A 24,473-nucleotide genomic window follows, 5' to 3' on the forward strand; every position below is an offset into this window, starting at 1 on the left:
TGTGATTGATTTGTGTATAATTTGAGCTACCCACCGTATGGGTACCCGCCGGGTATGGGTATGGGTAAAATTTTATACCCATGGGTACGGGTATGGGTAGAAGTTTGTACCCATTGACTATACGGGTATGGGTATGGTATTGCTTTACCCTGCCCATACCCTACCCATTGCCATCCTTACTTTGGATCACAGTATTATAAAACACAGAAATAGCAAAAAAAAATTGATAGCAATGCTGGAACAAAATACAGTAGATGATTATAACATATGAAAATCGGTAATAGTCATTCGGATGGAACAAAGGAAAAACACATAGTAAAATGTATCTTCGTCCTACACGAATGGTTGTAAAAAGGAGGTTATGGTGGATTTAAAAAAAAAATAGGAATGGCCCGGGAAGGCCGAAATGTTTCATTTATCAAAGGCGCGCGGTTGCATACCAAATTGCAAACTAGACCCCAAATAAAGGCGAAAGTATATATTCCAACCATATAAATAAGCAAAAAAAAAAAAAGAGATTCCGCGTTTGTTCTATGTTTCTAATAAAAAGTACCTTAAAAGGATAGAACAAAAAGCAATCACCTCAACAGCCTCCATCACCACCTCCGGGGACGAAAACATCTGGAGTAGGGAGGAAGTGGTGTGACGTCGCGAGATCTTCAAAGAGCCTCCGATGTAGGTTGAACAGAGCATGACGCCGCATCAACGTCGAGGCCTGGAGTTGTTGCCAGCCAACGTCTTGAGTGGACTGCCAATCAACATTTGTGGAGGATGAACTCCAAATTGAAGCACCTTCGGATCTTCCTCGCTACATTTTCGATGTGTAGGATAGAGCATCGCCACTTTTCTTCCCCGCACAGCCATGGTCAACCGAAAGAAGCTTATCCACGCATGTGCTCCACACCGAGAGCTGGCCACACACCACGACCTTATTGAAGGAGTCGTAAGCCCTCCTCGTCGTTCCTAGCTTGCTCCAATCTCAAGAGCAAGAGAACCACAAGCAGAAGCCCTACACCACCGCCCAAGATCCGGCCGCTTGGATCTGGCATGCCTCCCCCAACTACCGGCACAAAGCCAAAACACATAAATGTACGATGAACAGACCGATCACTACATCCTTCTCTTCTACTGGAGGCAATGCCACCAGATTCGAGTTGGGGGAGATCGCGAGAGAGGAGCCACTCTCAAGGCTACTGTAGCAAGGATGGAGAAGGAGAAAGATAGAATCTTTTCACTTTTCAACTCATGGAGTGGATGTAAAAAAAATCCGTAGGAATTGAGGTGTAGAACTGCAATCTATATTTAGACCTTTGATCAAAATGGCTTACTTCGGAAAAAAAAACTATGAATTGGATTGCTCCAAAATTCCTTTGAAAATCTTTCAACCCAAAGGGATTGTAGTTTGTTTTTGATATACTTAGTAGTTGGATATGAAAACGTTGATTGCACTAGTTCGTTTAGAGACATTTTCTTCTAACACTCATGAATGAGCAACGTCTCTAATGCGCAAAGTGCCTTCATAAAAAAATGAAGTACCATGCCAAAAAAATTGCGAGAAAGCTTCACAAGTGCAAGACCCCAACTCTCTTATTCAAGATTGAAATTCGAAGGTGTTTGACTTTATTATCTGAAATTATATTCTTGACCTTCTTCAAAAGGGCGGCTTCCCGAGTAGATTCTAGAATCGGATTGTCGCTTTGCTTGCTACTTCGTCTTCCTAAGTCCTACTCAACGGAGTGGTTGGCCGTCCTGTTATCAAGCTCATATGTGGCTCCACCAAGGGGACTCCCTTTCGCTGCTTCTCCATTGGCATCAACCTTCTCACTCAAATCCTTAATATTGCCATTAGTCATGGGCTCTTTCACAAGATTCGGGTACGTGGAACCATGGACCTCGTGTTATTTCGGATGATGCGGTTGTTTTTGTGACCCCCTAAAAGGTAGATATCTAAAACGCTTCTTCATGTTTGCATGGTTTTGGGGAAGTTACCGGCCTTTGCACATATATCCAAAAAAGCTCCATCGTCCTGATTCGGTGTGGCCAAATCAACCTTGGTGACATTGTTCATGGCCTCCCGGTGTAGACGACGCATTTTCCCTTAAAGTATCTTGGATTGCAGTTATCCATTTGGTACGTACGGATCTGCAAGCTGCAGGATTAATCAAGATAGCGCAATCCATTTGAACGATGGCTAATAATCAGTCTACTTCATGGCCAAGGCCATGCCTTCCATAGGTGCACTTGTTTTGATCCATCTAGTTGCTTGTGACTGCAAATTAGTGTTTTTTTTTTGTATCATCTCCAAAAAAAAAAATACTAGTATGTGTTTTGTGTGACAAGTCTTTACCAGATTTCTGTATTTTTTCAATGTCTTTTAGTGTAGGTTTATGGAGGTCATTTGAAGAGAAACGAAAGAAACAGCAAAGCGTCGATGGTACGCAAATAATTGCATAAGTTGGAAGACGCAATAGACAGGGAAGACGTAATAGACAGAGTGACTAAATGGTCACTTCTCGGTAGCGAAAAATAGAAAATCATACGACTAAACTTTTGTTCATAGACATTCTTGCGAGGTGAGTAACCAGAATAGGGGGGTGTAGCTCATATGGTAGAGCGCTCGCTTCGCATGCGAGAGGCACGGGGTTCGATTCCCCGCACCTCCAAGGTTTTCTCTCTTCTGTATGATTCGATTTTACAAATTTCGCTTACCTTTATTTTTATTTTTGCCAAGGTTGCACTTGCTTGTCTGCTCTTATTTCGAGAGAACGAAACAAACAAAAAAACCTTTGCTAACATCACAAGTTCAGAAAGCCAAAAGCAAAATCCAATATATGACTGCATTCTACATGATTCGATTTTACAAATTTCGCTTACCTTTATTTTTATTTTTGCCAAGGTTGCACTTGCTTGTCTGCTCTTATTTCGAGAGAACGAAACAAAAAAAAAAAACCTTTGCTAACATCACAAGTTCAGAAAGCCAAAAGCAAAATCCAATATATGACTGCATTCTACATGATTCTTTTTTTTTTTTTTTTTGCGGAAAGTGAAGATAATATTAGCCCATCGTTCTTACAGAAAGACCCAGAACAAACATAAAAATACAAGGAAGCCCTTCTAGATCCCAACTCCGGCGACGAACAGGAGCCGTCGGTGGCGCGCCGCTGCCGCTGCTCCGCCTCAGGCCTTGGATTGGAGCCAGCCCCGTGGCAGCCGGGAAGTCGCCGATCGCCGGATCCGTAGATCCTACTCGCTGGAGCGCCGTCGTCGTCGCGATGAACGCCATCACCATCTTCACCTTCATCTTCAAGCTCCGGATCCTCCACCACGCTGGATCCGGCTGGGGCACTACAAGCGCACCAGATCCGTAGACTGGCGAGCTCGGGGAAGTCGGCCGCCACACGGAGAAGCTCCAGGGAGCGCCGCCGCGGAAGGGGAAGCCAGCCGACACCAAAACCCGCACCAACGCCGCCTCCGCCTCCATGGCGCCGCCGGCCGGGATCCTACCAAGCCCTACGCTATGTACAAGCCTGGATCCACGGTTTCCCCAACCTCCCGCCGCCGGAGCGGCCGCCGGAGGCGGAGGAAACCGTGAATCGCCGGCGAGCAAGGTGGGTTGACGGGGAGGTTTCAGAAAATCGCCCCTCTCGCTACAGTGGTGGGAGAGAGGAAGCGTCCAAGTCGCAAGTTACTGCACTTTCATGGATCTGCATTCTACATGATTCGATTTTACAAATTTCTCTTAACTTGATTTTTATTTTTGCCAAGGCTGCACTTGCTTGTATTTTGAAAGAACGAAATTAAAAAAAGACTTTGCTATATGGGTAAGGTGTTTACCCAGGTGCATGTGCATCCTTTATTTGAAATGCATTTTGAACATATTTAAAAATGTTAAAAATAAGTCTCATGTATACCTTAACACGTTACATGCTCACAAAGTTGTTTCAGCAAAGACCGACATGTTTTATCCCCTGTGTAAAAAGGAGAAATTTTTGTTAATAAGATAGTCTATTTCTTGAGACATTTTTTTTTTGTCTTTTTTACACAAGGCACAAATATTGCTGATTTTATGTAGTAAAACTTATACATGCACACATAGAACATGTACATCTACATAAAAAAAAACCTATTTTTTTTACTTTTTAAAATATGTTTTGTAGGCACCCCGGATCAGTTTTGAGTTTCACTTGCTATATCACAAGTTCAGAAAGCCAAAAGCGAAATCCAATACATGACTGCATCAATCCAATAAGAATCTCTCAAACATTTCTTTTCTATACCATAATTCCATATATAACTTAAAAGATAAGTCCTCATACAAGATTTCGCGTGAGAAGAAAATTGTAGCTCCGAATCCTGGCACCAAAATTAAACCATTGCCAAATTCTACCAATAGGAGCCGGACATAACTTTAGTTTGGTATGGTAAAGAAGAATGCAGAGAAGGCTCCGGAGTTGGAGTGGTGACCATCCAGATGGCTAGTAAGTCGGGATGGAAGAATCGGCTTTCACCGAGTAGGCATGGATTCCACCCGCTACATTGTAAATTTTTTGGAATCCCTGCAAAACGACGGTTCACCTTGTCAGAGGATACAGTTATTTTACCAATGCACAATTACTCTACACAGGTAAGGAGTCTGAAGATTTATGTTGGTACTTCAATTACCTGTGACTGCAGCCACTTAGCTACCTGCATTGAGCGCATGCCATGGTGGCACTGAAGCAAAAGGAAAGAGGCAAAAAGCGAAGTTAGAAACTGGCATAATCCACTGATGCAGTTGCTAGTTCCCTTCCACATTCACTGAATCAACTCAATCTTTATGTGTAGGAAGTAGGAGTACTATAATACTTCAGTTTATTTGGTCACTGGCCTTTATGCAGCATACTGAGGCCATTTTAATCGTCCTAACGAACTTACCAGAACATATGTGTCCTTTTGAGGATCATATTCATCAGCCATGACCGGTCCCCAGGTTCCAAATTGGCGGAGAGGTAGAACTTTGAAACCTGGAAGGGACGCTCTCTCCCTGCCAAGCATAAGTAAAAAGTCAGCATCAACTCCATGAGAATGGTCTAATGAGTGAACATTTAGGATAAGTAAGCACACCGAACTGGGTCATAACAATAATATACCCGCAATGCAAAACTTAGGCAAGTATCTGAATGTACATGACGAATCGTGGAATTCTGCATCCCAAATTGGTCTTGCGAGTCCAAGGGGATTAGCACACTATAAGTCTACATAAGGATCTATACACTGCAAGTCTATATAAACCTGCAAACTATGTTGGTGTTTAACAGTTTAATCTTGATAATACAGACAGGTGTTTTCAAAAGACAATAGAGACACGGTAACTGGCAAACACTTTCGTGTTTTAATTGTTCAGAAGAGACAAGGTAAAATTGATTATCCACTCAGATCATGGCACTGTAAGGACCCAAATTTTAAAAGATTTGAAAAGGCCCCACATTAACATCCTGGACTCCTGGTACACCACATAAACCTATCATCTTCTCGTGGAAGGCAAGATTATGACTGTTGCCTGACAGTCTGTTGCAAGGTTTATTGTGCTATTGAGCAAAATGCAAAATACTGGAGAAGTATCCTGCATCCTCAGGTGCAGATGTGTAATTGCTTTTCATACATGAATTTATCATGACATGGTGAGGGACTTGTCATTTGGAATTTTGGATCAGTTTATGACCAACAACTGGGACATAGATGCAATGGTGAAGAATCTTACACTTCATCAGGCTCCCGAACATCAATCAATTGAGCTTCTTCAATAAAACTAGGATCTTGCATTTTTGCGTGAAGCTCTTCTGGCGCAATATCTTGAAGCATGCATTGGTCCCTGCCATTTGGCGTAAAATATATGAATACTTGTACATTTATACAGAGATACAATATCTTGTGTCGTTAGAATCAACTACCTCTCAGAGAGGACCTGCACCAAATGCCATCCAAATTTTGTCTTGCATCGTACAACTTTTTTCAAAGGAGCGCTAAATGCTGCTTCTTCAAACTCCGGTACCTGCTCAAGCCAAGTAATAACACTAAAGTACTGTTTGTTGAACACATTGTCCAGAGTACTAACATAAACTGAAATATCAGTACCCCTGGAATGCATGTAACAATAAAAAAGAATAACATTTATATGATGGCAATCGATGATAGGATGAGAGTTTCATGGGGGGTAACTAGCTAGTTCTAGCAAGACACTTAGATATCTGAGAGCACGGAGTCAGTCAATAACAGTGGAACTGGTGGCAGAGGGATTTAGATGTGTATAAACATATAGAAGTATTCAACAAGATGGAATATAAACTTGTTGTAAGGCTACCAGTTCCCCGCAAATATGCAAACAACGAATAAACTATACCAACAATAATATTTTACATGTTATTATTTGCCAGTTGATGATGTTGATAGCTCTTGATAATTTAGAGGTCAGAAGAAGTGAAAACCCACCACAGAATCACATAAATTCAATGCTAAATAACAGAATGTATTATGAAAAATAACATTCCCAATTGAATCCCACATGGACTTCATGACCAATGCCCAGAAATAGTTAGATAATCATTGCAATTCCACACTGAAGCATAGGTACATGGGTATCCCAGTTGAACAAAAATAATATGTGAAGTCCTACTACAGCACTCTTCTACTAGTATATACAAGAAAAGCAAGTTAATGCTGTACCATCTGTCCCCTCCGAACCCACCCAAGCATACCGCCATTATCTTTTGATGGACATAAGGAGTGCTCCACAGCTAAATCACTCAAGTCCACCCCTGAAATGCAAAAAATAAACAACAGCGTTCTCATTGTAACAACAGCTATTGTGCACTTTTTAATGTCTTCTACTCGCCAGTGGCATTTTTCCCATAGTTATCCATAAAAAAAGTAAGCATACATGTTACCATCCATTCCAGATGAGTCATCTTAGTTCAGTTTGGCACGTATGCTCACTTGCTCAGCAATCAACATTTCTTATTTTGTAACACGGCCTTGAATTAAGACATTAAACATATACAACGACATGGACGGGATGCATTAAGGCATACGTGGTTGCATATATCAGAACTTAAAGACACCCATTTTGCAAGGCGTACATGTTACCTCACATTGGATAGTAGTATAGTTCTATAGACTAACTATATCAGATATTACAAAAACAACAAACCAATAAAGCACCCAAAAGGAAAAACAAGAATAATCTAAGTAGTCACCTGAAGCGATGCTCTTGAATTCAGTTTGGCACGTATATTTCTAATTCTGTAACACGGACTTGAATTTAGACATTAAACATATACACCGACATGGATTGGATGCATTCAAGCATATGTGGTTTCGTATATCAGAACTTTTTTTTGACGTGCCGTATATCAGAACTTAAAGACACCCATCTTGCAAGGCGTACATGTTACCTCACATTGGATAGTAGTATAGTTCTCTAGACTAACTATATCAGATATTACGAAAACAGCAAACTAGCAAAGCACCCAAAAGGAAAAATAAGAAGAATCTAATAGTTACCTGAAGCGATGCTCTTCTCCAGATCGACCAGAAGCCTGGCATCCTTTTCGCCAACAAGCAGATGCTGGACCAGCACTTCCTTCCCCTCCCTCGGAGTCTGAGCGCTACCGGCAGCAGTGCAGAGAACTGCCAAACATAGATACATGCCAGGCCATCAGTTCCGCGCCACAACTAACCACCCCCAAATTGATGCAAACAATATAGCAAGATAAAGGGAAGCACAGTCCACAACTGAACAAAGTGCTCCCCAATCTCCCCAGCAAATTGTCAGACACGCGCGCAATCGCGCCTCACTCACCCCTGGTGCTGGGCCTGGGTTGGCCGGCGGGACGCATGGCCGAGCCCCACGTCGCGGAGATGGGCCGCGCGGACGCGAGGAGCGAGAGGGCCGCGGGCGGCGGCGCGGGGCTGCCGGCGGCGAGGGGGGCGAGGCGCGCGAACCCGGAGAGGGATGCCGCCTGGGAGGAGGAGGAGGAAGGGGAGTACGGGCACGGGAAGCGCGCCGCCCTAGTAGCTCGGAGACCAAGCATGGCTGGGCGGCTGGCTAACAGTCGTCGTCTTCCTCGTCGCTTGCCACGGCGAGGGGAGAGAAAGATGGGATGCGGAATATGCTGTTGCTTGGAGAAGGCCGGGGCCTGTTTCTGGGCCCGCCGCAGAAATGCGCACGTTCGTAGTTCACACTTGTGGGCTATGATGGGTCTGGCCATGGGCTAAAACGGGCCTGCAGCTAATGGAGTGTGCCCTTTCTTACAGCACAAATGGAGGGCTTCCAGATTTTGAAAGAAAAAAAAGTTTCTCAGAAAAATAGAATGGAGTATTTCCTTGGTCTACAAGAATGGAGTGCTTCCTTTTCCTTAAAAGAAAGAGTATTCTGTTCGAAAATAGCTACGAGAATATGGATCTAGCTAGAACTGAATTTCAAAGACTCAAAATTGGTATTTCAAGGGTATCTGGCGCCACCGCCGGCGACGCTAGGGTGTTCGAGGGAGACATCGATTTCTAAACAGAGGGAGAAGATCGAGTTCGGAAGGGGAAGGAGAAACACGACGTTGAGCCGATGTGGAGCCACCGAAATACCCAACAACGTCTACCCTAACCCCTAGGCATTTGCTATGTTCTTTTTTTTCCGTTTGGACCGGGGTCAAGATGTTGAGACCAAATATCTAGGTCCAATGCACTGACCCACCAAACACATACAATTGGGGTATTCGGGTCCGAATGCTCCTGAATGTTTTTTTAACAATGCTCCCGAATGTCTAATACCAAGGTTCAATGCAAACATCCAAATGAGCTGTCGCCATCACCTCTCGGTCCAAGAGATATATTTAATCTATATATCTTCAAGCTGCAGTGTGTACGTTTTACGCCCATAGCCACGTGAAGGAGATATGCCCAAGAGGCAATAATAAAAGTGGTTATTATATATCTTTATGTTTATGATAAATATTTATATACCATGCTATAATTGTATTAACCGAAACATTGATACATGTGTGATATGTAAACAACAAAGAGTCCCTAGTATGCCTCTTAACTAGCTTGTTGATTAATGGATGATTAGTTTCATAATCATGAACATTGGATGTTATTAATAACAAGGTTATATCATTGTATGAATGATGTAATGGACACACCCAATTAAGCATAGCATAAGATCACGTCATTAAGTTATTTGCTATAAGCTTTCGATACATAGTTACCTAGTCCTTATGACCATGAGATCATGTAAATCACTTATACCGGAAAGGTACTTTGATTACACCAAACGCCACTGCGTAAATGGGTGGTTATAAAGGTGGGATTAAGTATCCGGAAAGTATGAGTTGAGGCATATGGATCAACAGTGGGATTTGTCCATCCCGATGATGGATAGATATACTCTGGGAATGTCGTCTAATGTCTTGCAAGCATATGAATAAGTTCATAAGAGACCACATACCACGGTACGAGTAAAGAGTACTTGTCAGGAAACGAGGTTGAACAAGGTATAGAGTGATACTGATGATCAAACCTCGGACAAGTAAAATATCGCGTGACAAAGGGAATTGGTATCGTATGTGAATGGTTCATTCGATCACTAAAGTCATCGTTGAATATGTGGGAGCTATTATGGATCTCCAGATCCCGCTATTGGTTATTGGTCGGAGTGAGTACTCAACCATGTCCGCATAGTTCGCGAACCGTAGGGTGACACACTTAAAGTTGGATGTTGAAATGGTAGAACTTGAATATGGAATGGAGTTCGAATATTTGTTCGGAGTCCCGGAAGATATCCCGGACATCACGAGGAGTTCCGGAATGGTCCGGAGAATAAGATTCATATATAGGAAGTCATTTTATAAGATTTAAAATGATCCGGAAGGTTATATGGAAGGTTCTAGAAGGTTCTAGAAAAGTCCGGAAGAAACCACTAAGGAAGGAGGAGTCCCGGAGGGACTCCACCTCCATGGTCGGCCAACCCTAAAGGGGGAGGAGTCCCAAGTGGACTCCCCAAGGGGGGCCGGCCACCCCCTCCCAAGGAAGGGTGGGAATCCCACCTCTAGTGGGAGTCCTAGCTTGGGTAGGTTTCATGTGATATGGAAGGTTTTGGTTTGGGGTCTTATTCGAAGACTTGTAGACCAACTCTTGGGTGTTCCACCTATATAATGAGGGCCAAGGGGAGGGGGCCGGCCACCCTAACAAGCACAAGGTGGCCGCACCACCTAGATGGTCGGCGCCCCCCTCTCCCCAAACCCTAGCCACCCCACTCCTCCTTCTTCCCCGCACGCTTAGCGAAGCTCCGCCGGGATTCTCCACCGCCACCGACACCACGCCGTCGTGCTGTCGGATTCAAGAGGAGCTACTACTTCCGCTGCCCGCTGGAACGGGGAGGTGGACGTCGTCTTCATCAACAACCGAACGTGTGACCGAGTACGGAGGTGCTGCCCGTTCGTGGCGCCGTGATCAAGATCTTCTACACGCTTTTGCAAGCGGCAAGTGAACGTCTACCGCAGCAACAAGAGCCTCATCTTGTAGGCTTTGGAATCTCTTCAAGGGTGAGACTCGATAATACCCTCGTTGCTACCGTCTTCTAGATTGCATCTTGGCTTGGATTGCGTGTTCGCGGTAGGAAATTTTTTGTTTTCAATGCAACGTTATCCTACAGTGGTATCAGAGCCGTGTCTATGCATAGATGGTTGCACGAGTAGAACACAATGGTTTTGTGGGCGTTGATGCTCTTGTTATCTTTAGTTTGAGTACTTTGCATCTTTGTGGCATAGTGGGATGAAGCGGCTCGGACTAACTTTACATGACCGCGTTCATGAGACTTGTTCCTCGTTCGACATGCAACTTGTATTGCATAAGAGGCTTTGCGGGTGTCTGTCTCTCCTACTATAGTGAAGATTCAATTTACTCTTCTATTGACAACATTAGTATCAACGTTGTGGTTCATGTTCGTAGGTAGATTAGATCTCTCTCGAAAACCCTAAACCACGTAAAATATGCAAACCAAATTAGAGACGTCTAACTTGTTTTTGCAGGGTTTGGTGATGTGATATGGCCATAATGCGATGATGAATATGTATGAGATGATCATTATTGTATTGTGGCAACCGGCAGGAGCCTTATGGTTGTCTTTAAATTTCATGTTGAGTAGTATTTCAAAGTAGTTGTAATAGTTGCTACATGGAGGACAATCATGAAGACGGCGCCATTGACCTTGACGCTACGCCGAAGATGATGGAGATCATGCCCGAAGATGATGGAGATCATGTCCGTGCTTTGAAGATGAAGATCAAAGGCGCAAAGACAAAAGGGCCATATCATATCACATGTGAACTGCATGTGATGTTAATCCTTTTATGCATCTTATTTTGCTTAGATCGCGACGGTAGCATTATAAGATGATCCCTCACTAAAATCTCAAGATAATAAAGTGTTCATCCTTAGTAGCACCGTTGCCAAGACTTGTCGTTTCGAAGCATCTCGTGATGATCGGGTGTGATAGAATCAACAAGTGCATACAACGGGTGCAAGACAGTTTTGCACATGCGGATACTAAGGTGGCCTTGACGAGCCTAGCATGTACAGACATGGTCTCGGAACACGTGATACCGAAAGGTAGAGCATGAATCATATGGTTGATATGATGAACACTTTGAGTGTTCGCCATTGAAATCACACCTTGTCTCGTGATGATCGGACTTAGGTGCGGTGGATTTGGATCGTGTACCACTTAACAACTATGAGAGATGTTGTATTAAGTGGGAGTTCATTAGTAATTAGATTAAAACATGAACTAATTATCATAAACATAGTCTGAGTAGTGTTTTGAATTAATATTGTAGTATTGGCATCCGTTTTCTACCATGCGCTAGTCTTGTTATTGAGATAGAAATACTGTTAAAATCTGACAAGAAACTTTACGGATTGGTACCGTATTGTTAAAGAATCAAGAATTGATTAGGTCCTATTGCAAACTTTTAGTAAACCTCACTTTGTTGATTCGAAGAGCTATGGTTTCAATTAGTATCTAAAGTTATCTTGTCTCCGTGAAACTTGAAGTTCAAATCTGTTTGAAAAGTAAGGAGCTGAAAATTTATTTTTCTGAAATAATCAAGGTATGAGATATATGTGATATCTAAGACCTTATTGCAAGATGATAGAATATAAATTTGGTGAGACTACATAAACTCATAAGTTTTATGGAAATATATGAAGGTTGAAGACGCCAGGCGTCACAATCCTCCAACTATTGGAGCACTAATAATATTCGCATATCCATGAAGTTATCATCCTTAGTATGCACCGTTGCTAAGACTCGTCGTTTCGAAGCATCACGAGATGATCGGGTGTGATAAATTCTACGTGTGCATACAACGGGTGCAAGCCAGATTTGCACATGCGAATACCAAGGTTAAAACTTTACGAGCCTAGCATGTACAGACATGGTCTCGGAAAGTCGTCATAATATGATGGATAAAATTATGAGTGAAATTGTTCATCATATTACAAAGTTACTAATAGTGAAATCCGGAACACTTGTCATATGATGATCAACTTCAAAGTAAGAACCTCAAGGTTATTGGTATTTGACCAACAAATCTAGAAGTTATTGATGTTGAAGTGTTTTTCTAAATAATGAGGAAAGCTAAAAGAGAAACTACAAAAGATTATTGGCAGAAAGAAAGAAAAGAATAGAAAGTCTAGCTCAGGTGTATATAAATGATATACATGTTATGGTTGTATTCCTAGTTAGGTCACACTATGAAATTCTTGGGTATTAGTACTATATTGGTTGGTATGAAGTGTCATACAAAACAACGCAATACAATAATACAATGGCCTAAGTGACTAACAAGGAATATGATAGGAATGCACGTCTAGAACAAAAATAAAGTGTTATCATGTTCGTCGTTGGCATTCTATCTAGCCCTTAGAATTTATAATAAAGAACTTAATAATTGTTATTTTGCTCTGGTCAAATGAAAACAATGAGTTGTTCAAATTATGACATTACTCCATATACGATGGATAAGTTATTATAAATCTTAATGGTGAAACACACATACATAACACTGACGCTAAAATGCCATAAGGCAAATGATTTGAATTCCACTTATTTGTGGAACCGCCATTTAGGTCATGTTGGAAAGGAACGCATGAAGGAACTCCATGCAAATGGATTTTTGGAGTCATTTGATTTTTGAATCGTTTGGCGCTTGCAAAATCTTTTCTAAATAGAATGACTAAAATACCGTTCATAGGCCAAGAGTAGAACGGGCAACTAACTTAGTGGAAAAATACATGATGATGTATGTGGTTCACTGGGCATAGTTGTGTGCGGGAGATTCTTCTACTTCATGAAAACTTCCAACAATGAATTAAGTATATATATGTGGATATATTCAATAAGGAAGAAGTTTGAAACATTTGAATGGATTCAAATAAATTTCAGCATGAAGTGGAAATCATCGTAATAGAAAAGTCAAATATCTATGATTGGATCATTGGGAAAATATTTGAATTACGAGTTTTAGCAAACATCTAAGAGAGTTATGAAATTGTTCTACAACTCACATTTCTTGGAGTATCATAGTGATGATATAGTATCCGAGAGATGTATCCAAACCTTGTTGGATTAATGATGAGATAAAATAAAGCCATTATATTTTTGTGAATTATGCTTTAGTGACTACCGCTTTTACTCTAAATAGAGCATCATCATGATCCGTTGAAATGACACCATACAGGTTATGGCATGGGTATAAACCCTAATAGTCCTTTCTTTAAATTTTGGTCTAAAAGTTTACAACCAAAATCGGATGAATGTCTTTGTTGGTTATCCCAAAGAATTGATTGGGAATTCTTTCCACTATGAAGTAAACGACAAAAGTGTTTGTTAATGTTACTTGCTTATTTCAAAGAAATTGTTTTCTAGCGAAGTATTTCAGTGGGAGGACAATAGAACTTGATAAGGTTTATGAACCTGAGCATAATGATCAGAGTAGCGCAGCATCGGAAATTGGTTTCGGAAGCGACCACGACGATCATGGCTCCCATGACTACAAAGTGTTTTAGCCATGGAGATCGAAGTACATATTGAACCTTGTAGGTATGGTTTACTTTGTGATCAAATAAATTATTTGTGGACAAAGGATTGATTTTGAACAATGATAAACTAACTACAAATAAAGAAGTTATGATGGGCCCTGACTCCGTTAAAATGGCTATACGCCATGAAATCCAAGATAGATGAATACTTTTTGAAAGTAAATAGATCTATAAAATTGATGGACTTGGATGAAATATCCTTGAAGAAGCTCAACTTGTCGAAAAGTTGTTTACGACAAAGTTCAAAGAGTTGACTGCGATAAGATTAGATCTTTCGTAGCAATGCTTATAGTCTATGTGGATTATTCTAGTAATCACTACATATTTCTTTTATGAGATATGCTAGTAGGATGGCAAAATACACTACTTAACAGAAGTGTGTATTAAAGGTGTATACAAGATACAACCAATTGTTTTGCTAGTCCGTGGAATACTAGATAGGTATACGAACTTCAATTAGATGAAGTAAGTATCACGGAGTTGAAATCTTCACCGGATGAAATAGTCAAAGAGTTTTTTGATTTCATTAGAGACGATGAAGAGGCTTGCATTTGCAAGAAATTAAGTGGGAGCGCTGAGACATTGATACGTCCAATTTGCATCACTATTTTATATCATAATTTGCTGTTATTCATTGATATATTTCATATTGGGACACAATACTTATGTTATTTCATCTATTTTGCATGTTTCATCATTATTGGAGGATCAAGCACCGGAGCCAGGATTCTGCTGGAAAAAGCACCGTCAGAACGCAATATTTCGGAAGATCAACTGTGGAAGGAAATTATACCAAAAATCCTATTTTTCAAGATGACGAAAGAAGCCAGAAGGAGGAGCCAGGAGGACCCAGGGTGGGCCCACACCCTAGGGCGGCGCGGCCCAAGGCCTAGCCGCGCCGCCATGTAGTGTGGGGGGCCCACAGCCCCTTTCGCCTCCTTTTCTTCGCGAAATCCTTCGTCCCGAAAACCTAAGCCACAGAGGGTACCTCGCGAAGAGTTACAGCCGCCTCTGCGGGACGGAGAACACCAGAGAGAAAATAGCTCTCCGGCGGGCAGGAATCCGCCGGGGAAATTCCCTCCGGGAGGGGGAAATCGACGCCATCGTCACCGTCATCGAGCTGGACATCATCTCCATCACCATCATCATCATCTCCACCATCATCACCGCCGTCTCCACCGCTGGACACCGTCACCGCCGTAGCAATTTGGGTTTGATCTTGATTGTTTGATAGGGGAAACTCTCCCGGTATCGATCTCTACTTGTTGTTGATGCTATTGAGTGAAACCATTGAACCAAGTTTATGTTCAGATTGTTATTCATCATCATATCACCTCTGATCATGTTCCATATGATGTCTCGTGAGTAGTTCGTTTAGTTCTTGAGGACATGGGTGAAGTCTAAATGTTAGTAGTGAACTATGGTTGAGTAATATTCAATGGTATGATATTTAAGTTGTGGTGTTATTCTTCTAGTGGTGTCATGTGAACGTCGACTACATGACACTTCACCATTTATGGGCCTAGGGGAATGCATCTTGTATTCGTTTGCCAATTGCGGGGTTGCCGGAGTGACAGAAACCTAAACCCCCGTTGGTATATCGATGCAGGAGGGATCGCAGGATCTCAGAGTTTAAGGCTGTGGTTAGATTTATTCTTAATTACTTTCTTGTAGTTGCGGATGCTTGCAAGGGGTATAATCACAAGTATGTATTAGTCCTAGGAAGGGCGGTGCATTAGCATAGGTTCACCCACACAACACTTATCATAACAATGAAGATTATTTAGCCGTATGTAGCGAAAGCACTAGACTAAAATCCCGTGTGTCCTCGAGAACGTTTGGTTATTATAAGTAAACAAACCGGCTTGTCCTTTGTGCTAAAAAGGATTGGGCCACTCGCTGCAATTGTTACCCTCGCACTTTACTTACTCGTACTTTATTCAACTGTTACATCAAAACCCCCTGAATACTTGTCTGTGAGCATTTACAGTGAATCCTTCATCGAAACTGCTTGTCAACACCTTCTGCTCCTCGTTGGGATTGACATTCTTACTTATCGAAGATACTACGATACACCCCCTATACTTGTGGGTCATCAGACATATTTATAATACTTATGTAGATGACATATAGTTGGTTATAAATGATGTAATTATATACTTGATTAAAAGGTTTCATTGAAAATTAACTTCAAATGAAAGGATATGGACTGAAACATATTTAGTGTCAAGATCTATGAAGATAGATTGAAACACATAATAAGTTTAAGTCAGAGTACATAGAATGGATATTGAAGTAGTTCAATATAGAAATATTAAGAAAATGTTCTTGTCATGTGAAGGTTTAACAAGACTTGAGTGTATCTGACACTCAATGAGTAAAAACACATGAGTGATTATAGATCACAAATAATATGTACACAACCAGATGTCATGTGCTCTTAAAAATGTTATGAGCATAATTCATGTGATGATCATTGAAAAACAGTAAGAATATTCTTGAGTACTTAAGAAGAACCAAGGATATATATATATAGTTTTGTATGGAGAAATGACAAACAAATCGTTGTAAGGTGTTGCACCGATATTTGTTTTGTCACATATGAAAATAAAATTTCAAATCTCAAATTAGGCTAAGTGTTGTTTAAAAGGTAGCACAATAAGCTAGAAGTTGTCTATGCTAGATTTAGAAGAATTCTAAATATTGTGACGGATTCTACAAAAGAAGGCAGAGTATGTCATTGTTTTGACAATGACAAAGGATGTTAAAGTCAAGAGGTTCTTTGAGAACTTGGTGTAGTTCCGACAGAGTCAGAACTTTGAAGCTATATTGTGTGTGACAATATTAGTGACATATTTCAGACCGCAGAATTAAGGTTCCACCAGAAGACCAAACATATTTAATGCCGACTCATTTGGAAATGAGTGATGCGTTGAGACGCAAATGAATTACAAAATACATACGTTTCTGAGCGTGTCAGATCCGTTGACTAAAACCTCTCCCGTGAGCAAAACATGATAAAGCACCAGAAGGCCAAGGTGTTATATCTTTACAAATGTAAACTAGATTATTGACTCTAGTGCAAGTGGGAGACTGAAGGAGATATGCCCAAGAGGCAATAATAAAAGTGGTTATTATATATCTTTATGTTTATGATAAATGTCTATATACCATGCTATAATTGTATTAACCGAAACATTGATACATGTGTGATATGTAAACAACAAAGAGTCCCTAGTATGCCTCTTAACTAGCTTGTTGATTAATGGATGATTAGTTTCATAATCATGAACATTGGATGTTATTAATAACAAGGTTATATCATTGTATGAATGATGTAATGGACACACCCAATTAAGCGTAGCATAAGATCACGTCATTAAGTTATTTGCTATAAGCTTTTGATACATAGTTACCTAGTCCTTATGACCATGAGATCATGTAAATCACTTATACCGGAAAGGTACTTTGATTACATCAAACGCCACTGCGTAAATGGGTGGTTATAAAGGTGGGATTAAGTATCCGGAAAGTATGAGTTGAGGCATATGGATCAACAGTGGGATTTGTCCATCCCGATGACGGATAGATATACTCTGGGCCCTCTCGGTGGAATGTCGTCTAATGTCTTGCAAGCATATGAATAAGTTCATAAGAGACCACATACCACGGTACGAGCAAAGAGTATTTGTCAGGAAACGAGGTTGAACAAGGTATAGAGTGATACCGATGATCAAATCTCGGACAAGTAAAATATCGCGTGACAAAGGGAATTGGTATCGTATGTGAATGGTTCATTTGATCACTAAAGTCATCGTTGAATATGTGGGATCCATTATGGATCTCCAGATCCCGCTATTGGTTATTGGTCGGAGTGAGTACTCAACCATGTCCGCATAGTTCGCGAACCGTAGGGTGACACACTTAAAGTTGGATGTTGAAATGGTAGAACTTGAATATGGAATGGAGTTCGAATATTTGTTCGGAGTCCCGGATGAGATCCCGGACATCACGAGGAGTTCCGGAATGGTCCGGAGAATAAGATTCATATATAGGAAATCATTTTATAAGATTTAAAATGATCCGGAAGATTCTATGGAAGGTTCTAGAAGGTTCTAGAAAAGTCCGGAAGAAACCACTAAGGAAGGCGGAGTCCTGGAGGGACTCCACCTCCATGGCCGGCCAACCCTAAAGGGGGAGGAGTCCCAAGTGGACTCCCCAAGGGGGGCTGATACGTCTCTGACGTATCGATAATTTCTTATGTTCCATGCCACATTATTGATGATATCTACATGTTTTATGCATACTTTATGTCATTATTATGCGTTTTCTGGAACTAACCTATTGACGAGATGCCGAAGGGCGATTCTTTGTTTTACTGCTGTTTTTGGTTTCAGAAATCCTAGTAAGGAAATATTCTCGGAATCGGACGAAATCAACGCCCAGCATCTTAGAATCCCCGGGAGCTTCCAGAACACCCGAGAGAGGTCAGAGGGGGGCCACAGGCCCACCAGACCATAGGCTGGCGCGGCCAAGGGGGGGCCGCGCCCCCCTATGGTGTCGTCGCCTCGTTGACCTTCTGACGCCGCCTCTTCGCCTATTTAAGCCCACTCGATCTAAAACCTCGAGACGGAAAAGCCACGGTACGAGAAACCTTACAGAGCCGCCGCCATCGCGAAGCCAAGATCTGGGGGACAGGAGTCTCTGTTCCGGCACGCCGCCGGGACGGGGAAGTGCCCCCGGAAGTCTTCTCCATCGACACCACCGCCATCTTCATCACCGCTGCTGTCTCCCATGAGGAGGGAGTAGTTCTCCATCGAGGCTCGGGGCTGTACTGGTAGCTATGTGGTTCATCTCTCTCCTATGTACTTCAATACAATAATCTCATGAGCTGTCTTACATGATTGAGATTCATATGAGTTTTGTATCACTATTCATCTATGTGCTACTCTAGTGATGTTATTAAAGTACTCTATTCCTCCTCCATGATGTAATGTGGACAGTGTGTGCATCATGTAGTACTTGGCGTAGTTTATGATTGTGATCTTTTGTAGATTATGAAGTTAACTATTACTATGATGGTATTGATGTGATCTATTTGGTTATGTTGATCTATCTTGCACTCTAAGGTTATTTAAATATGAACATTGAATATTGTGGAGCTTGTTAACTCCGGCATTGAGGGTTCGTGTAATCCTACACAATTAGTGGTGTTCATCATCCAACAAGAGGGTGTAGAGTCTAGCATCTATCTATTTATTCTGTTATGTGATCAATGTTGAGAGTGTCCACTAGTGAAAGTATGATCCCTAGGCCTTGTTCCTAAATACTGCTATCGCTGCTTGTTTACTGTTCTACTACATCTGTACTGTCTGCAATATTACCACCATCAATCACACGCCAGTCCTGGATAGCAAAGCACTTTTCTGGTGCCATTGCTACTGCTCATACTTATTCATACCACCTGTATTTCACTATCTCTTCGCCGAACTAGTGCACCTATTAGGTGTGTTGGGGACACAAGAGACTTCTTGCTTTGTGGTTGCAGGGTTGCATGAGAGGGATATCTTTGACCTCTTCCTCCCTGAGTTCGATAAACCTTGGGTGATCCACTTAAGGGAAACTTGCTGCTGTTCTACAAACCTCTGCTCTTGGAGGCCCAACACTGTCTACAAGAATAGAAGCACCCGTAGACATCAGGGGCCGGCCACCCCCTCCCAAGGAAGGGTGGGAATCCCACCTCTATAGGGAGTCCTAGCTTGGGTAGGTTTCATGTGATATGGAAGATTTTGGTTTGAGGTCTTATTCGAAGACTTGTAGACCAACTCTTGGGTGTTCCACCTATATAATGAGGGCCAAGGGGAGGGGGCCGGCCACCCTAACAAGCACAAGGTGGCCGCACCACCTAGATGGCCGGCGCCCCCCTCTCCCCAAACCCTAGCCACCCCACTCCTCCTTCTTCCCCGCACGCTTAGCGAAGCTCCACCGGGATTCTCCACCGCCACCGACACCACGCCGTCGTGCTGTCGGATTCAAGAGGAGCTACTACTTTCGCTGCCCGCTGGAACGGGGAGGTGGATGTCGTATTCATCAACAACCGAACGTGTGACCGAGTACGGAGGTGCTGCCCGTTCGTGGCGCCGTGATCAAGATCTTCTACGCGCTTTTGCAAGCGGCAAGTGAACGTCTACCGCAGCAACAAGAGCCTCATCTTGTAGGCTTTGGAATCTCTTCAAGGGTGAGACTCGATAATCCCCTCGTTGCTACCGTCTTCTAGATTGCATCTTGGCTTGGATTGCGTATTCGCGGTAGGAAAATTTTTGTTTTCTATGCAACGTTATCCTACACCACGTCCCTTATTTCATCCACTTTAGCATCGTTGCTCACTCCTTGACAATACTTATCTCCCCAATGCAGTCTCAAACGATTAACGACACCTCGCGTCGGCGACACATTCGGCTCACAATTCACCCTACACAAGTTTGACGTTTCTCATGTGTCTTTTTTTTTAAAAAAAATATCATAAATCCACGACATTTGTGTCAAGTATACTTTTTTTACTAACCACATTTCTAGTATTTTGCTCGCCTTCTATGGTAGGTTACTTATAACCCAAATTCCTCATTATATAGCAGCAAATATTGGGGGATTGTAAATATGTTGATCACCTGGCAGAAATCGCTACCGCTAGATGCCACCTCAGCTATCCGTGAACCCATAAAAATCGATGATTTGAAGATATCTTCCAAAAAAGAGATGTTTCCGTGAAAAATTCAGAAAGAAGAATATAGAAACTTTTTACAAAAAATGGAAACATGCGACCAGACTTGGAAAACCAATGGGCCTGGGCTGCCACGTTATATCTGCATCCGGCGCGTTGGACTCGTTTGTTTCCCGGGCAAACCCAGTAGCACCGGGTTGATCCATAGGCAGTTCCGCTTCGTCCTCCCCCTCTCTGCCGCGATCGCAGCGGCGGCACGACGGAGAGAGACGACATCCCGGCCGGCTTGGCTTTGCTACAGATTCTTCCTCTGCCCGCGCGTCCCGCGGCGGAGGCGGTGGTCGATCTCGGGCTGAGATCGATCGATGGGCAACGCGAGCGGCAGGCTGGAGGACATCGCGGACGCCGAGATGGACGAGGGTGGGCGCGGCCACGTGCGGCGCGCGTCCTCGACGGGCTACGTCGGAGGAGGGAGGGGTGGGGGCGGAGCGGGAGGTTCGTCCTCGCCGGGAAGCCCCCCGCGGCCGCACTCGCCGCGCATGTTCGTGCCCCAGGTCAGTCAGATCGATCAATCACGTAACTGATCTTTTCTCCCTCCATCTCGATTCTTCTCTTACACGATCTGTGTAGAGCGTCCTGTGTGCGCGCGGTTTGATCGCCTAGGGATCTTGCTCCCGATGCAATGCGATCGAGGGCGTGGTTAATTCGTGAATTGTGCTGCGATTAATTCAGTATTGTTCCGATCATGATCGCGTCCGAGTGGTTCGATCAGTTCCGCGCCAGTTTGAGGGATACCGTCTCTCAAATCGATTAGATTTATTTTTTTGAGGAATGATTCGATTAGATTACAGTGGTGTTGGAACTTCCAAGACATTTATTTAGGGTGTGTTTGGTTTGGTTCCCCAAGTAGCACCACCAAAAAATTGGTTGCCCATCAAGTTTTGGTCATTGTTTGTTTTTGTAGCCAAAATTTTGGCTGCCAATAGATGTCTACCCTTCTCACTCACAGATTCTTGCCAAATAATTGGCCAAAACGTGGTCTAAGTGTGTGTTTGGTTAGGTTCCCCAAGTAGCCCCACAAAAAAATTGGTTGCCCATAAAATTTTAGTCATTGTTTGGTTTGTAGCCAAAATTTTGGCTGCCAATAGGGATATGTTTGGTTCGAAGCCGATGCATGCCTTACCACAATATTGGTAGGCACATCATATCCGGCTGCTGTTTGGTTCGCTCCTAAAATATTGGCTAGCCCTACCCAGCCCAGCTATTGCAGCGTAACTTCTCGCCAATCGTGGGCGAATTGCGGACGCAAGAATCGTTCGCCAAAATATTGGTCTTGCCAATGATTTGGCGGGGTTGACTGGGACATAAACCAAACGTACCCTTGATGTCTACCCTTCTCACTCACAGATTCTTGCCAAATAATTGGGCAAAACGTGGGCTAAGAATTCCTTGACTAGAAAATTGGCAACCAACCCTTGACAAAATATTTGGTGAGGCTAATATGGGCACCAACCAAACACACCTTAAGAATTCCTTGACCAAAAAATTGGCAACCAACTCTTGCCAAATATTTGGTAGGGCTAATATGGGCACCAACCAAACACACCTTACTTGCTGACAACTATGGTTAATTTGAGCCCTGCTACCTATCTGTCAGAATTACGCCGTTGGTGTCTGAAATGGTGTTGATCCGAAACTTATTGTTGTTCAGATGATTTGCTATTATGTATGAACTGGTTACTAGTCAGACATGAACAAGGAAAAACAACATAAATTCACATGTACTAGCCAACTCGATGTTTGTCACCATGTTTATAACATAGTTCGTGTCTGTAACTATGTCCATAAAATAACATAGTTCATTAATTTGGTAATTTTTATTGATGCCAACTGGTTTTGGATCTATAAAAATCAATTTTATTTCTGAATATAAAGTAAAGAGCATGTATATAAAGAAGGTCGCCGAGAGATTTTTAGTTGAAAGACACTCCCGGCGATGTCCTTATTACTCCTTCATCTCTGATGAACAATACAGTTAGATCTGTTTGTTGCTGTATCCAGATTTCTGATGAACAATACAGTTAGACCTGTTAATGGCCTTAATTTGTTCTAGAAAAAAAGTTGTGTATTTGTTAGCCAACATGTCAGGGTCTGCTCTCTTTTCAACGGTTTTATCAACCCCTCATTTGGTCCAGCTCTTGCACATCATTTCCTTCCAATGCGTTTTTTTTTTTTGAAACGGATTTGACATATAATTGTACACTGCAGAGTCCTGTAACTCCACTGCAAAGAGCTACAGATGTACCGCCTCCGGTGTTCAACCAGATATTGATGCGTGATCAACAGGATGATTCTGACGGCCCGCCTCAAAAGAGGATTCCTACTCTGCTTTTGTGGCCTCATGGAGGGAAGAACATCTACGTGGAAGGATCCTGGGATAATTGGACATCGAAGTACATTTTTCATTAGCCAGATAGAAGACTTCCACATTCTCTTTCCCCGTAAAACTGATCAACTTAATGGAAGACTGACACTGTCAACATACATGACAGGAAAACCGTTCAGAAATCTGGGAAAGACCACACCATCTTGCTAGAGCTTCCATCTGGAGTTTACAGGTACAGATTCATTGTCGACGGAGAAAGGAGATTCCTGCCCGACCTTCCCTGCGAAACCGACAACATGGGTAACATCGTGAATCTTCTTGACGTCAATGTGAGTGTCAATTTATGATCATACCAAGCATGTATAGAGCATCACTTCGGACACTGACGGTGATCATGTCTTTGAACCAAGTGTGCTCGTACTCTTGATGATTCGGCTTATGGATGCAGGATTTTGTACCGGAAAGCGTGGAGAGCGTATCGGAGCTGATGGCACCTTCCTCCCCGGACTCCAGCTACGGCTTCCAGGTCCCCGATGACAAGGAGTTCAGCAAGGAGCCTCCCACCCTCCCGTCTCAGCTCTACCTCGGGGTGCTCAACTCCCGCAGCTCGGAGCGTGAATGCGCGAGGCCGAGGCACGTCGTGCTCAACCATCTGTACATCGAGAAGGGGTGGGGCGCGCAGCCGCTGGTGGCGCTCGGCCACACGCACCGGTTCCGATCCAAATATGTCACCACCGTCCTCTACAAAGCCATTGAGAGATAGCTAGCGTGTAAAAGCTGCTGCTGCCGACTTCCTGAAGACATTGCCGATTAGATCAAACATAAACCAATGTGTACTTTATGCAGGAATGATTTAGCCTCTTGCTGGTCCTAAATTTGTTCTGGAATTGTGAAGGTTTTTATTGAGACAAAGTCGATGACAGTGCCCAAGAATAAACTCAGTTTTCACAAAAAGTTACAGAGTGTTTCGGGTGCGACGCCGATTTGGTAGAGCAGGTGTAGACGTACCTGTTTTTTTTTTATTTATAAAAAACAACTTTTTTTTTCAAAGTTTTTTTTGGGGCTTCTTGATTTATAGGATTTGAATAGTTGTGTAGGATTTAGATTCTATATAAAAATTTCCTATATTAGTTGTTCGATTCATAGGAACATATCCCCTATAGGAACTAATTTTATATGAATCTTGTAGTGCAAATTCTAAAGGAATAAAACATTAGGTTGTACTTCATAGAA

The 24,473-nt window shown here is 42.6% G+C and overlaps 2 protein-coding genes and 1 non-coding gene across 3 annotated transcripts; 2 read left to right on the forward strand and 1 right to left on the reverse strand.

The window, feature by feature from the left end:
* The first annotated feature begins 2,590 nt into the window (after nt 1–2,590).
* Nucleotides 2,591–2,663, forward strand: TRNAA-CGC (transfer RNA alanine (anticodon CGC)). Its single transcript has one exon. It is a non-coding gene; the product is annotated as a tRNA-Ala (tRNA).
* A 1,554-nt stretch (nt 2,664–4,217) lies between these two features.
* Nucleotides 4,218–8,151, reverse strand: LOC127331436 (rhodanese-like/PpiC domain-containing protein 12, chloroplastic). The gene is made up of 8 exons (XM_051357608.2): nt 7,838–8,151; nt 7,540–7,665; nt 6,703–6,794; nt 5,931–6,031; nt 5,741–5,851; nt 4,915–5,023; nt 4,663–4,713; nt 4,218–4,556 (listed from the first exon to the last, which is right to left on the reverse strand). Exons 1-8 carry the CDS (start codon nt 8,067–8,069, stop codon nt 4,476–4,478), a joined length of 903 nt encoding a protein of 300 aa, XP_051213568.1. The 5' UTR covers nt 8,070–8,151; the 3' UTR covers nt 4,218–4,475.
* Nucleotides 8,152–21,020: 12,869 nt separating this feature from the next.
* On the forward strand, nt 21,021–24,162 carry LOC127331437 (SNF1-related protein kinase regulatory subunit beta-1). Its single transcript, XM_051357609.2, has 4 exons — nt 21,021–21,408; nt 23,123–23,307; nt 23,407–23,569; nt 23,689–24,162. The coding sequence occupies exons 1-4, from the start codon at nt 21,220–21,222 to the stop codon at nt 24,001–24,003; spliced, it is 852 nt and encodes a 283-aa protein (XP_051213569.1). The 5' UTR covers nt 21,021–21,219; the 3' UTR covers nt 24,004–24,162.
* The last annotated feature ends 311 nt before the right edge of the window (nt 24,163–24,473 follow it).

Source organism: Lolium perenne, chromosome 2 (assembly GCF_019359855.2).
Source record: "Lolium perenne isolate Kyuss_39 chromosome 2, Kyuss_2.0, whole genome shotgun sequence".
Taxonomy (NCBI): domain Eukaryota; kingdom Viridiplantae; phylum Streptophyta; class Magnoliopsida; order Poales; family Poaceae; genus Lolium; species Lolium perenne.